General features: G+C 43.1%; 1 protein-coding gene across 2 annotated transcripts in view; it reads right to left on the bottom strand.

Moving 5' to 3' along the window:
• The window catches only part of REPS2 (RALBP1 associated Eps domain containing 2), a 281,085-nt gene that overhangs the window by 241,661 nt on the left and 25,181 nt on the right, over positions 1-14,243 (bottom strand). For both annotated transcript variants that reach the window (XM_082248503.1, XM_082248502.1), the window contains exon 2: positions 8,946-9,069. In XM_082248503.1, the coding sequence (XP_082104629.1) occupies positions 8,946-9,069 (124 nt within the window). The remainder of the gene's footprint in view (positions 1-8,945; positions 9,070-14,243) is intronic.

The following is a 14,243-nucleotide window of genomic DNA, read 5'->3' as shown; positions in this document are numbered from 1 at the left end:
CTGCTGCAGAGTTCGTACAGGTAGTCGTTAACTGCACATTTCCGCTGGAGCAGCCTATCAAGCATATGCAACGTTGAGTTCCATCGCGTCGGGCAGTCACAAATAAGACGCCTGACGGGCAGGTTGTGTCGCCGCTGAATGTCAGCAAGGCGGGCCATGGCTGTGTAAGATCTTCTGAAATGGCCCAAGATTTTCCTGGCCTGCCGCAAGACGTCCTGGACCCCAGGGTATTTGGCAACGAATCGCTGCACCACCAAGTTCAGGACGTGTGCCATGCATGGCACGGGTGTTATTTTGCCCTGTTTCAGCGTGCTCAGCAGATTGGAACCGTTGTCGCACACCACTTTACCAACTGTCAAATTCAGCGGTGTCAGCCACTGATCTGCCTGTGATCGCAAAGCTGAAAGGTGTGCAGGACCAGTCTGGCTCTTGGCTTCCAGGCACAACAGACGCAGCACAGCATGGCAACGTCTCACCTGGCATGTGGAATAGGTTCTGGGGATCTTGGGCAGCGCAGCGGAAGAGACGGTAGCAGCGGAAGAGGAGGAGTCAGCCAAGGAGGAGAGGGAGGATGGAGGATGAGGAAGGAGAAGAAGAGGCAGGCCTACATGCAATCCATGGCGGTACAACCAAATCTACACGGGTGCCATGGGTTACATGCTTGACGGCCGTCAGAAGGTTCACCCAGTGGGAAGTAAAAGCGATGTACCTTCCCTGCCCGTGTTTGCAAGACCATGTGTCTGTGGTCAGATGTATCTTGGCACCAACACTGTGTGCCAGAGATATATTCACTTGCCGCTGAACATGGCCATACAGCTCTGGAATTCCCTTCTGCGAGAACTATTTCCTGCCTGGGAGCTTCCATTGTGGTGTTCCAATGGCCACAAATTTCTGAAAGGCCTCCGAGTCCACCAGTTGATATGGCAGTAGTTGGCGGGCTATCAGTTCCGACAAGGCAGCAGTCAAACATTGGGCAAGAGGGTTATCTGGCGTCATCATTTTTTTACGCTCCAACATTTGGGCCACAGAAGCCTGCCTTTTTCCCAGAACAACGTGACGACGGCATCATGGAAGGTGGAGTGGAGGACAAATGTGCGGAGAGACGAGAAGGAGAAGAGGCTGGACGGTGAGAGCCTGGAGTGTGGCTTTGTGGGTTCTGATGGTGTTGCTCCCACTGGGCTCAGTGATGGGATTTCAGGTGCCTTCTTAAGGCAGTCGTCCCTAGTTGAGTGTTGGGCTTCCCGCGACTTATGCGTTGACTGCAAAGGCTGCAGATGGCAACACTGTTGTCAGCAACGGACACATTAAAAAAAGCCCACACTGCGGAGCCATGTGTCGGCGTCCTTGGAGCGCCAGATGTGACTGTACATGGATGATGGCTCGCTCCTGATACATTTGCAGTCTGCTTTGTACCTCCTGTGCAATGCAAGTTCTGCCTGCCTCTCCTTCCTATCTGCCGGTCCGTCTCTCCCTCTGAACACCCCTCCTCTTCCTCTCTTGTGGGCACCCACGTGACGTCCATAGACACGTCATCATCCAGGTCACCTTCCCCACCACTAACAATCGAGATCTCGGAGTAGGCAGCAACAGCGGGGACCAACCTCCTTGGGCTGATCTGGGTACTGTCGTCAGACTGCTGAGTGGCGGCTGTTGCTACCTCCTCTTCCTGATCCGATGCCAACAATGGCTGCGCATCGCAAATGTCTTGTGATGGATCGGAAAATTCCAGAGACTCAAGCGGAGGGTATGTGGTGGTGGTGTTTGTGGTGGTGTCTTTGGGGGTGCACACAGCAGAGAGTGAAGAGGGTGCAGATAAAGAGGATGAGGAGGGTGCAGAAGAGGAAGGCAGAGTGAGCCACTCAACCAAGTCTGGTGCGTCCTTTGACGTAATCGAATGCGCCTTCTGAGACTTCACACTTTGGCTCTGGCCTACTGCTCCTGCTCTACCACCCCTGCGTAATTGTCTGCCTCTTCCTCTGCCTGTCATGTTTTTTAATTACCCTGTGACAAAAGTCTCTAGAGAATCGCAGTATATCTGGAAAAAGGTATACAACACCTCACTTCAATCTGTGGTATTGGGGGGGGGGCCACAGTTTTATCGCACCAGTTCTACAAATAATTGGCCAGTAACTGTTGTCACTGTGTGTAGCACAGTTAACACAGCAAAAGAGGCCAAATTTTTGAAGGACTAAAATACACTCTTAGAAAAAGTATAATGTTAAATAACACCCCACTTCAATATGTGGTATTGGGGGGCCACTGGTTTATCAAACCAGTTGTTCAAAAAATTGGCCAGGGAGTTTGGCACTGTGTGTATCAGACTGAACGCAGCAAAAGAGGCAATATTGTTGCAGGACACAAATACACTTGTAAAAGTAGACTCAGATAATACCCCACTTCAATATGTAGTATTGGGGGGCCACTGGTCTATCACACCAGTTGTTCAAAAAAATTGGCCAGGGAGTTTGGCACTGTGTGTATCAGACTGAACGCAGCAAGAGAGGCAATATTGTTGCAGGACACAAATACACTTATGAAAGTATACTCAGATAACACCCCACTTCAATATGTGGTATTGGGGGGGGGGGGGGGGGGCACTGGTCTATCACACCAGTTATAATACATTAAAAGTGCTTTTGTCACTGTTTGTAGTATTGCCGCAGCAATGCTCAGTCACCACACCTGTCACAATGCTGCACAGTGCACAATAATACTACTTATCCACTATAATATGGTTTCTACAAAGTATATTATACTGTGGATTACCCCCCCCCCCCCCCCCCAATATAGTGCACTGCACAGCAATACCAAAAAAATTGCAGCCCTTTAAATGACTTTTGTGGACATTAACAGAGTGATTTGTGTGACTGCTGCCAATCTCTAACTGCCCCTAAAGCACGGACTGGATACCTGTCCCTAACCTGAAAAGAGACTGGACCTATACCGAAATACCAGCCCTGAAAAGGGACTTTTGTGGACATTAACAGAGCAATTTGTGTGACTGCTGCCGATCTCTAACTGCACTTAAAGCACCGACTGGATACCTGCCTCTAACCTGAAAAGATACTGCAGTAGACCTATACCGAAATACCAGCCCTGAAAAGGACTGAAAAGGACTTGTGTGGATCTTAACAGAGCTATTTGTGCCTGGCAATCTCTCCCTGATACATACAGCAGACCTCTCCCTACGCTGACAAAAAGCAGAATGTGAAATGGCCGCCTGCTCTGGTCTATTTATAGGGTAGGGGGCATGTCCATGTGCTGAGATGTTTCAATTGGCTGTCCCGTTCCACCTGACAGCTGTGTCATGGGTCAAAGTTCTCCCCAATGTAAACTAATATGGCCGCCGCGAACAACGCCATGTGTTCGAAAAATTGGCGGGTAGCGGACAAGCAAAATTTGTCACGAACCGACCGCCGGGCGAACTGCAAGGCCATCTCTGAATACAATTACATATAAAGTCAACTTTTACTAGTATTGTGCATTATATTTAAAATTATCATATCCATGAAAAAAGCTCTCAGCTTTTAGTACTACTTTAATATAAAAGATTTAAAACTCCCTTCATGTCTGACTCCTAGTTAAAATGCCCATATATCCTACTTCTGGGTGTATTTATTAATATATATGTATGATATAGGTAATATATATTATTACTTTTACTGTTTCACAGTATAAATGAACCCCTTATAGTAGCGATTATCTGCTCTTTTTTTTTTTACTATTAAGGGCTAATTTTTGTTTTTTTAACCCCATTATTACAGGTAATACCAAAAAAAAGCATGCTGCTGCTACTAAATGTCTTAGGCGTGGTTCACAACACTCCTATGCATTTTTTGGTGCTTTTTGCAGAAACGCTTCATTTAACATTGTTTCCTATGGGACACGTTCACATCTATGTTTTTCAGCCACTGTGCATTTGGAAAGGCTCAAGGACTTTTTTCAACACAAAATTTTTTTTTTTTTTTGCTTTTCTGGTTCAATAGACTTCAATGGAGAAGCTGCAGAAAGGCATGTAGTGTGTTTCTTGCAGCGATTTCTTTTTTTGCCCAATTGGTTGGGCAGATTAAAAAACGCAAAAGCATAAAAAATGCAAAATCGCAGCAAAATCTTGTGCACAAACTGCATAGGTGTGAACCAAGCCTAATGCTGGCCATACCTGTATCAATTTTCGGATGAGAATATTTATAAGAAAAATCTTTGCACATTCGCTGAATGAATTTCACTTGCTTTTAATATTCAGTTTTAAACTGAATGGAATTTTTGAATGAAAACCACTTACACGGTCTGAAAATTCCTTTGACCAAGACGTTTTCTATTCTGCTCCTTCTAATTTTCCAGTCACTGTGGTCAAAAACGAGCATCGATTTGACCCTGCTAACGATTCGAAAATCGAACAAATGTTCCTAAAATGAAAAGGTTTTTGAAGGAAGACATTGTTTTTGTATGGCCAATATAAAAGTGACAGCAGGTGGAGGGAGCTTTTATCAACCCACCTGCCTATGACAAGGGAGGCTGTCATACATAATATAATACAGTTCCGTCTGAAAATCTGCAAAAAAAAAAAACAGGCTTTAATTTTTTTTCTTTAAATAAAAAATGTGATCTCTGAGTCTGATGATATTGACCAGATTCAACCTCTAATAGTATATACAGTATATCTCTGCTGTCTGTTATTCTCAGAGATGATTGGAGATTTTGCTCCCTAACCATATAGTTGGTTATTTATATTTACCACTGCATATAGATATTTAGGAATAAATTGCCTTTTTTTTTAAACTTTACATATTAACTAAATTAGTCACCACATTTTTTAAGGGTTTTTTCAGATTAATCTAAACCATAATAAGCCAACAAATCGATTATGAAAATAGTTGTTAGTTGCAGCCCTATTTATGATTATTCTGATTGACCACAGCTATCAATTGGTACAGGTCTGCTGTGACTGGCCCCTGTACCATGTGATCACTGTGAACAATCACAGAGATCACAAAAGTACACAGAGAATGGTTATGAATAAAAGCCATTGTGTACTATTGACATGCAATTGCTGTGGTTGGTCACAGCGATCACATGATACAAGGGCCAACCTAATATAATGTTCTGTCAGTATTGACAGTATTGCCCATGGTCTCCTGTGCCTTGTTCTGTGTCCCTCTATTGAGGCGACCATTAAGGTGGAGAAGCAGGGCTTTGCTTTTTAATGCCAGAACCTCCAGCAAGGAGAACAGTGAGCAGTACAGAAGTCTTATCAGCAAATCTTACTGCAAGTCTCTTAAGACTAGCAATCAGAGGTGGCAGATCCTTTAATCTCACACTGCAGATATACAGTCATGAGTCAGTATTTACAGGAATACCTAGACACCCTCACATATCAGGAAGTACACTGCTGTTTTTCAGGAGAAACTCCAGACAAAAAAAAGGTACAGTACATTTTTCTTTTTTTTTATCTTTATTTTTCTTCTCGGATATCAGATTTATAAAGCGATGTTCATCTATGTGATATGTTAAGTCACCATATGTATGCAAATCTACATATTATTAGTGTACCCTTTATATCCAATTTTACATTTGTATGTTCTACCAATGTTGCTTCAAATATTTGTAAGAAATCCTCTTTTCGATGAAAAGGTTTGTAATAAAAAAAAAAAAAAAAAGAAGAAGAAGGGGATACATTTTTTAGGGTGCTCCTTAGGCACAGTTTACACTTTTAGATGTTCCCTACATCATAGCAAATCATCCACTTTCATACTTTACAAAAGTTGCAAAAAGCGTACACGCTGCCTGGCAGAGATGTCAAAATCAGAAAAATAGAAGTAAAAGTTGTGAGGCAAGACTTGCTAAAGTCTTTCAGAGAGCAGTTTCAAGCATTGTAGTTTCAGTTTTGGCATACACAAAACCAGCAATTTATTTTCAAATGAATTGTGTTTATACAGACAAAATGTTATTTTGCAGGGAGCATGCTGCCATATATTTACGTTTATATTGTGAGTATGAGTTTATCGCTGAAAAATTATTAGTAATAACTGGATTAGTTCAGCAGGAAATACAAAGACTTCAGGAAGTTACATCAGTAGTCAGCCTCAATTTTCACCAAGATGACATTCAGATAAGATATATTACAGGTATAAACGGCAATGGTTTCAGAACCGAGCAGCTCTCTTGCATAATATCAGTACTTCCAGAGCCAGAAAAGCAAAATAAAACTATTTATATATATATATATATATATATATATATATATATATATATATATATATATATATATATATATATATATATATATATATATATATATACATACATACACACACACACACACACACACACACACACATACATATATACACACACACACACACACACATATATATATGTGTAGACACATATATATGTAGACACACATATACACACACACACACACACTAGATTACAAAAAGTATAGGTACACATCTCAGCCTTAGTCCGTAGGGTTTAATATTGAGTTGGACCACCATTTGCAGCTATAACAGCTTCAACTCTTCTGGAAAGGCTGTCCACAAGGTTTAGGAGTGTGTCTATCGGAATGTCTGACCATTCTTTCAGAAGCGCATTTGTGTGGTCAGGCGTTGATGTGGATGGGAAGGCCTGGTTCGCAGTCTCCGCTTTAATTCATCCTAAAGGTGTTCTATCCAGTTGAGGTCAGGACTCTGTGCAGGCCAGTCAAGTTCCTCCATTCCAAACTCACTCATCAATGTCTTTATGGACCTTGCTTTGTGCACTGGTCCAAATCATTTGGTGGATGGGGGGATTATGGTGTGGGGTTGTTTTTTAGGGGTTTGGCTTGGTCCCTTAGTTCCAATGAAGGGAACATTTAAGGCGTCAGCATACCTAGACATTTTGGACAATTTCAAGCTCCCAACTTTGTGGGAATAATTTGGGGTTGGCCCCTCCTGTTCCAAAATGACTGTGCACCAGTGTACAAAGCAAGGTCCTTAAAGACATGGATGAACGATTTTGGGGAGGAGGAACTTGACTGGCCTGCACAGACTTTTCACCTCAAACCGATCTAATTTATCCCAAAGGTACACTATCGGGTTGAGGTCAGGACTCTGTGCAGGCCAGTCAACCCAGGAGAAACCCAGGAGGACACACGGCACCAGCATAGGGCTCGACAATGTTTTCAAAGATTTCATCCCAATACCTAATGGCAATCAGGGGGCCATTGTCTAGCCTGTAGAGGTCTGCATCCCTCCATGGATATGCCTCCCCAGACCATCAATGACCCACCACCAAATCGGTCATGCTGAGCGATGTTACAGGCAGCATAATCTTTCACGTCCGTCACATGTGCTCAGGGTGAACCTGCTCTTATCTGTGAAAAGCACAGGGTGCAAGTGGCATACCTGCCAATTCTGGTGTTCAATGGAAAATGCCAATTGAGCTCCACGGAGCCAGGCAGTGAGTGCAGGGCCCACTCGAGGACATTCACACCAGTGGCCTGCTGAAGGTAATTTTGTAGGGCTCTGCTAGTGCTCATCCGGTTCCTCCTTGCACAAAGGAGCAGATACCGGTCCTGCTGATGGGGTAAGGACCTTCTTTGGCCCTGTCCAGCTCTCCTAGAGTAACTGCCTGTCTCCCGGAACCTCCTCCATGCTCTTAAGACTGTGGTGGGAGACACAGCAAACCTTCTGGCAAAGGCACGTATTGATGCGACATCCTGGAGAAGTTAGAATGCCTTTACAAACTTCATATGGTCCAGATGTTGCCTCATTCTACCAGTAGTGACACTGACCCTAGCCAAATGCAAAACTAGTGAAAAACAGTCAGAAAAGACGAGTAGGGAAAAAAAATTCAGGGCCCTCCACCTGTAAAACCATTCTGTTTTGGAGGCCATCTCACTGTTGCCTATCTAGTGCTCCTGTTAATTTCATTAACACCAAAGCAGCTGAAACTGATTAACAAACCCCCTCTGCTACTTAACTGACCAGAGAAATATCCCAGGAGTTTATTTGACTTGATGACATACTCTGAATAAAAAGTGTTCCTTTACTTTTTTTTTTTTGCAGTGTATATATTGTGTATTGCAGTTGATATACAGATCATAGTCTGGAGATTTTCCTTAAAGCCCAACTCCAGACAAAATATGAACCCCCCTCCCACTTCCCTTTAGCCCATCTTGCATGTATTTTTTTTCTTACCTTACGAAGCAAGGTGAACTTACCCAAGTCCACCATCCAGGTCATTCGGTGGCAATGTTTCCAGAGACTACTAATCCAGTGCTACCGATGTGGTCACACTGAGTGACCCAAACAGACCTCTTCGCTGAGGTCACTCCTCCTAATGACAGCACTGTTGGCCAGCCAATAGGAACTGTTTTGTCAGGCAGGCAGCAACATGGGCAAGCAAAGAAGGACCTCTCCACATGTTACCAGAAAAGGAGAGAAGACTTGGGATTGGAGAGTTACATGACCACAGCAAGTAAAAGGACATTTATATTATTTTCTCATGCCAGTGGTCAGTTACAGGGGAGTGGGGGGAGTTCATGTTTTGCCCAGATGTTCCTATTGCCCAGGACAAAGTGATATAAGCCTATGCTCAAGGGAAATTTTTTTCATTAATGTCAAGAAAGAGGTTTTTAATTTAAAATAATTTAATCTAGCATTGCTAACATGAGCCCTATTTATTCACATAAGGGTGATTTTTAGAGACTGGTCCACTTGAAAAAAATTAAAAAGAACCGCATTGCTTTAACTCTAACATTGATCTTGCCTCAAAAGTAACATATTGGATTTTTTATAACTGCAAGTATAAATTTCTTGCTGGTCTAAAAATACTATTTCCTGTGACTATATATTTTCACATTACAGAAGCTTTTTAAATCGTGCACACATAATAGCTTGATAGTCTGCAGTAAACCCTACACCAGGGTAGACATTTCATTGCACATTGTATCAGTTTCTCACCACACTTGATGCTCTCCAGGCAAATTGGCAGACCAGCTTGTGCTGCAGCAATTAATTTCAAAGCAATAAAAAACTGAGCTGGTCCAAAGTATCCAATATGTTTTGCACCACACAGCTCTGTGATCTAGAAACAACAAAGAACAAACATAAAATTAGCAAGGATTCTCTTAACAGCTCTTAAAACACTACATATCAGAAAGTGTTGACTTTGCCGGAGAACATATCTAAAAAGGACAGCAATTTAGCCCTGTTAAAAACACAATTATTGGTAGAAATACAAACCCCTTGTTAAACGTCACTGTCTATATATGTTAGAATCTTTTATCCAATACAGATTAGGAGTACAATCAACAGAGGTTCAACAGCATTTTTATTTATTATGTATGCATACAACAAAATAAACCCGGCAAGTGAAAACTTTAGCATATCAATTATTTGCTAGGAGCACACTCCCACTACACAGGACGATATGCATACTATATATGTGGCCCCACTGAAAAAAGCCCAGTGCAGTGGTTCCACATATACGTCAACATCAAAGGGTTAAATTCACAGACTTGTCATGTGAGCTAAAGTTTAGGAATAGCGGTTTATCACAGGGGTGGAAGGTGGTGAAGCAAAACGTCCATCCCTTTGCAAAAGCATTACATACTGCAAACTATCTGACTAGGTTTGAGTCAGCATGTTGGCTTGAAGAACACAGAGGAAGCATGCGTTCCAAGGGTGGAAACATTGCTACTGCTTAGGAATCCGCTTGGGCAGCAATAGAATTCTAAGATAGGATGAATGTTGGTCATTCTAAGTTTTTTTGGCTGCGAGACTGTTCCACACCACGACCGCAATGGTTGTACTGTTCCCCTAGACTTAAAATCCCTACACCATAGATCCAATAAAGCAATATCTTGCTCTAAAGTGTATTGTATTTGTACTGTCTACCCTCAAGTTGTAAAGCGCTGTGTAAACTGTTGGCGCTATATAAATCCTACATAATAATATATCTATATACATACACACACACATACATATATATACACATACAGTGCCTTGCGAAAGTATTCAGCCCCCTTGAACTTTTCGATCTTTTGCCACATTTCAGGCTTCAAACATAAAGATATAAAACTGTAATTTTTTGTGAAGAATCAACAACAAGTGGGACACAATCATGAAGTGGAACGAAATTTATTGGATATTTCAAACTTTATTGTTAACAAATAAAGAACTAAAAAATTGGGCGTGCAAAATTATTCAGCCCCTTTACTTTCAGTGCAGCAAACTCTCTCCAGAAGTTCAGTGAGGATCTCTGAATGATCCAATGTTGACCTAAATGACTAATGATGATAAATAGAATCCACCTGTGTGTAATCAAGTCTCCGAATAAATGCACCTGCACTGTGATAGTCTCAGAGGTCCGTTTAAAGCGCAGCGAGCATCATAAAGAACAAGGAACACACCAGGCAGGTCTGAGATACTGTTGTGGAGAAGTTTAAAGCCAGATTTGTATACAAAAAGATTTCCCAAGCTTTAAACATTCCAAGGAGCACTGTGCAAGCGATAATATTGAAATGGAAGGAGTATCAGACCACTGCAAATCTACGAAGACCTGGCCGTCCCTCTAAACTTTCAGCTCATACAAGGAGAAGACTGATCAGAGATGCAGCCAAGAGGCCCATGATCACTCTGGGTGAACTGCAGAGATCTACAGCTGAGGTGGGAGACTGTCCATAGGACAATAATCAGTCGTATACTGCACAAATCTGGCCTTTATGGAAGAGTGGCAAGAAGAAAGCCATTTCTTAAAGATATCCATAAAAAGTGTCGTTTAAAGTTTGCGACAAGCCACCTGGGAGACACACCAAACATGTGGAAGAAGGTGCTCTGGTCAGATGAAACCAAAATCAAACTTTTTGGCAACAATGCAAAACGTTATGTTTGGCGTAAAAGCAACACAGCTCATCACCCTGAACACACCATCCCCACTGTCAAACATGGTGGTGGCAGCATCATGGTTTGGGCCTGCTTTTCTTCGGCAGGGACAGGGAAGATGGTTAAAATTGATGGGAAGATGGATGGAGCCAAATACAGGACCATTCTGGAAGAAAACCTGATGGAGTCTGCAAAAGACCTGAGACTGGGACGGAGATTTGTCTTCCAACAAGAAAATGATCCAAAACATAAAGCAAAATCTACAATGGAATGGTTCACAAATAAACATATCCAGGTGTTAGAATGGCCAAGTCAAAGTCCAGACCTGAATCCAATCGAGAATCTGTGGAAAGAACTGAAAACTGCTGTTCACAAACGCTCTCCATCCAACCTCACTGAGCTCGAGCTGTTTTGCAAGGAGGAATGGGCAAACATTTCAGTCTCTCTATGTGCAAAACAGAGAGACATACCCCAAGCGACTTACAGCTCTAATTGCAGTAAAAGGTGGCGCTACAAAGTATTAACTGAAGGGGGCTGAATAATTTTGCACGCCCAATTTTTCCGTTTTATTATTTGTTAAAAAAGTTTGAAATATCCAATAAATTTAATTCCACTTCATGATTGTGTCCCACTTGTTGTTGATTCTTCACAAAAAATTACAGTTTTATATCTTTATGTTTGAAGCCTGAAATGTGGCAAAAGGTCGAAAAGTTCAAGGGGGCCGAATACTTTTGCAAGGCACTGTACATACATATACACACACACACACACACACACACACACACACACACACATATACATATATTACACACACACACACACACACACACACACATACCAAAAAAAGAGAGCGGCACTCATGGGTCTTGAATGTGGTAAATGACTATTCTAGCTGGAAACTACTGATTTTTAATAGAATATCTACATAGGTGTAAAGAGGCCAATTTCCAACAACCATCACTCCTGTGTTCTAATTAGGGATAGACTGATATGGTTTTTTCAGGGCAGATACCGATATTTTGGTGACAACGTATCGGTATCGGCCGATATTTTGTCTGGCACCCTGTGGTGGGTGGCTGGCTGGCACCCTGTGGTGGGTGGCTGGCTGGCACAGGGGCTATAGGGGGCTGTGGCTGGCAGGTACAGGGCCTGTGGGTGGCTGGCTGGCACAGGGCCTGTGGGTGCCTGGCTGGCTCGCTGGTACAGTGCCTGTGGCTGGCTGGTACAGGGCCTGTGGATGTGGGTGGCTGGCTGGCACCGGGCTGCTATGGGTGGATGTATGGCTTTGATACACTCCAGCGAGACTAGTCCCGACTCCAGATGAGGCTGTCCAAGGCGAGGGAGGCCGCCTAAGAAGGTAGAATGACATCACAAAAATATCAGCAATATCGGCCAGTTCCGGGGCCGATACCAATATAATCAGGGAAAGTGCATATCGGCACCCGATATATCGGCCTTGCCGATAATCGGTCTATCCCTAGTTCTAATGGTACATTGTGTTAGCTAGTTGTGTTAAAAGGCTAATTGATGATTACAAAACCCTTGTGCAATTATGTTAGCACAGTTTAAAACTGTTGTGCTGATTAGAGAAGCAATAAAACTGGTCTTCCTTTGAGCTAGTTGAGTATCTGGAGCATCAGCACTTGTTGGTTCGATTATACTCTCAAAATGGCCAGAAAAAGGCAACTTTCTTCTGAAACTCGACAGTCTATTCTTGTTCCAAGAAATGAAGGCTATTTCATGCAAGAAATTGCCAAGACACTGAAGATTTCCTACAAACGGTGTGTACTACTCCCTTCAGAGAACAGGACAAATGGGCTCTAACCAGAATAGAAAGAGAAGTGGGAGGCCCCGGTGCAAAACTAAGCAAGAGGACAAGTACATTAGAGTCTCTAATTTGAGAAATCGACGCCTTACAGGTCCTCAACTGGTGAAAAATACCAGTCTCAACGTCCACAGTGAAGAGGCGACTCCGGGATGCTGGCCTTCTAGGCAGAGTGGCAAAGAAAAAGCCATATCTGGGACTGGCCAATAAAAGGAAAAGATTAAGATGGGCAAATGAACACAGAAAAATGGTTGTAGGAAATCCGCATCTAGCACACTTTAGATCAATTCCTGAGCCTCAGGTTTGGGCACGACATGGAATTAGGACACTGCGTAATATTATGCCAGGGGATGTCCTGTTATACTTTCATGACCTCTCTCTCAGATACGGTCTTCCCTGTTGGATGCACTGTCGATAATGCTAGTTACGTCATGCAGCTCGTTCTCAGTTTGTTGGCTCCCCTACCCTAGAGACAGGCCTTATAGAAGCTCTTCTCCTGCACCAACAGCTCTCTGAACCCCTTTCGACATTATACTTACCATTACTGAAAGTAGAGTCTCCTAAAGATAGAGAAATTGAGAGAAGTGGAGTACAGGCACACCTATTTGGGACAGAGAAACTTCGGAAGAGTGTTTTGAAAAGAATTCTAAACTAGTTACCTCGTCTGCAAGTTAATCCAGACGAAGTTCCTCCATAGTGTATTATACACCTCAAAGGTTGCATCAGATCTATCCACACAGGTCTCTAGACTGCAATCAATGCCATTCCTCCATAGGCACCTTCTTTCATATGTTTTGGACCTGTCCCAAGGTGGTCCAGTTCTGGTTGGGGGTTTTTGACCTCATTAACATTCGGCTGGAACTGCCCCTCCCAATGACGCCTTATTAGGCATTTAGAATGATGTGCAAAGACTTTTTTGGCTATACTTCTCCTATAGATCACAGGAGTGCAGTTTGTTCTGCACTCCTGTGGGCAGGCTAAAGCCGCTGTTGACTGACGTCACTCAGCCAGTCCAGGCTGGGGAAAGGTCCCAAGTTTACAGTTGGGATCTACCCACATGCTTGGATCGGCAGCTGGCTCAGCATCTCAGCTGGGTCTTTGAGTGATGGAGGGGAGAGCAAAAAGCTGCTGAATGACCGTCCTGCCTCTCTGCTCAGAGCAAAAGGGAGACACCACTGATTGCTCAGTCCTTAATGCAGAGGAGGTGGAGGGCAAATGCAGCATCAGATTGATGCAGCATCCACCTAGGTAAGTATAAGGTTTGTTTTTTTTCTCTTTTAACCCTGCAAACCCCCCTCCATCCCCCTAAAAAAAAAAATCCCCAACACTTGTCTTCATCTCAAGATAACAACCTCCAGACTATCTGAATCATCTTGTACTGTAAGTGCCGATTTACCCATATACGATGTCAGACATCGCATGTGATTCACACCACACTGCTGTGCAAATCACATGTGATGTCTGTGCAGATTGCATGGCTGAATTCGCATCGCATTCAGACCAAAGTCACACAGGACCTTTTTTTTGGTCCGCACCAGAATCGGATCGCA

Source organism: Pelophylax lessonae, assembly GCF_965119305.1.
Source record: "Pelophylax lessonae genome assembly, chromosome: 2".
Taxonomy (NCBI): Eukaryota; Metazoa; Chordata; class Amphibia; order Anura; family Ranidae; genus Pelophylax; species Pelophylax lessonae.
The sequence above is the reverse complement of the archived record's forward strand: the minus strand, read 5'-3'. Positions and strand labels throughout refer to the sequence as shown.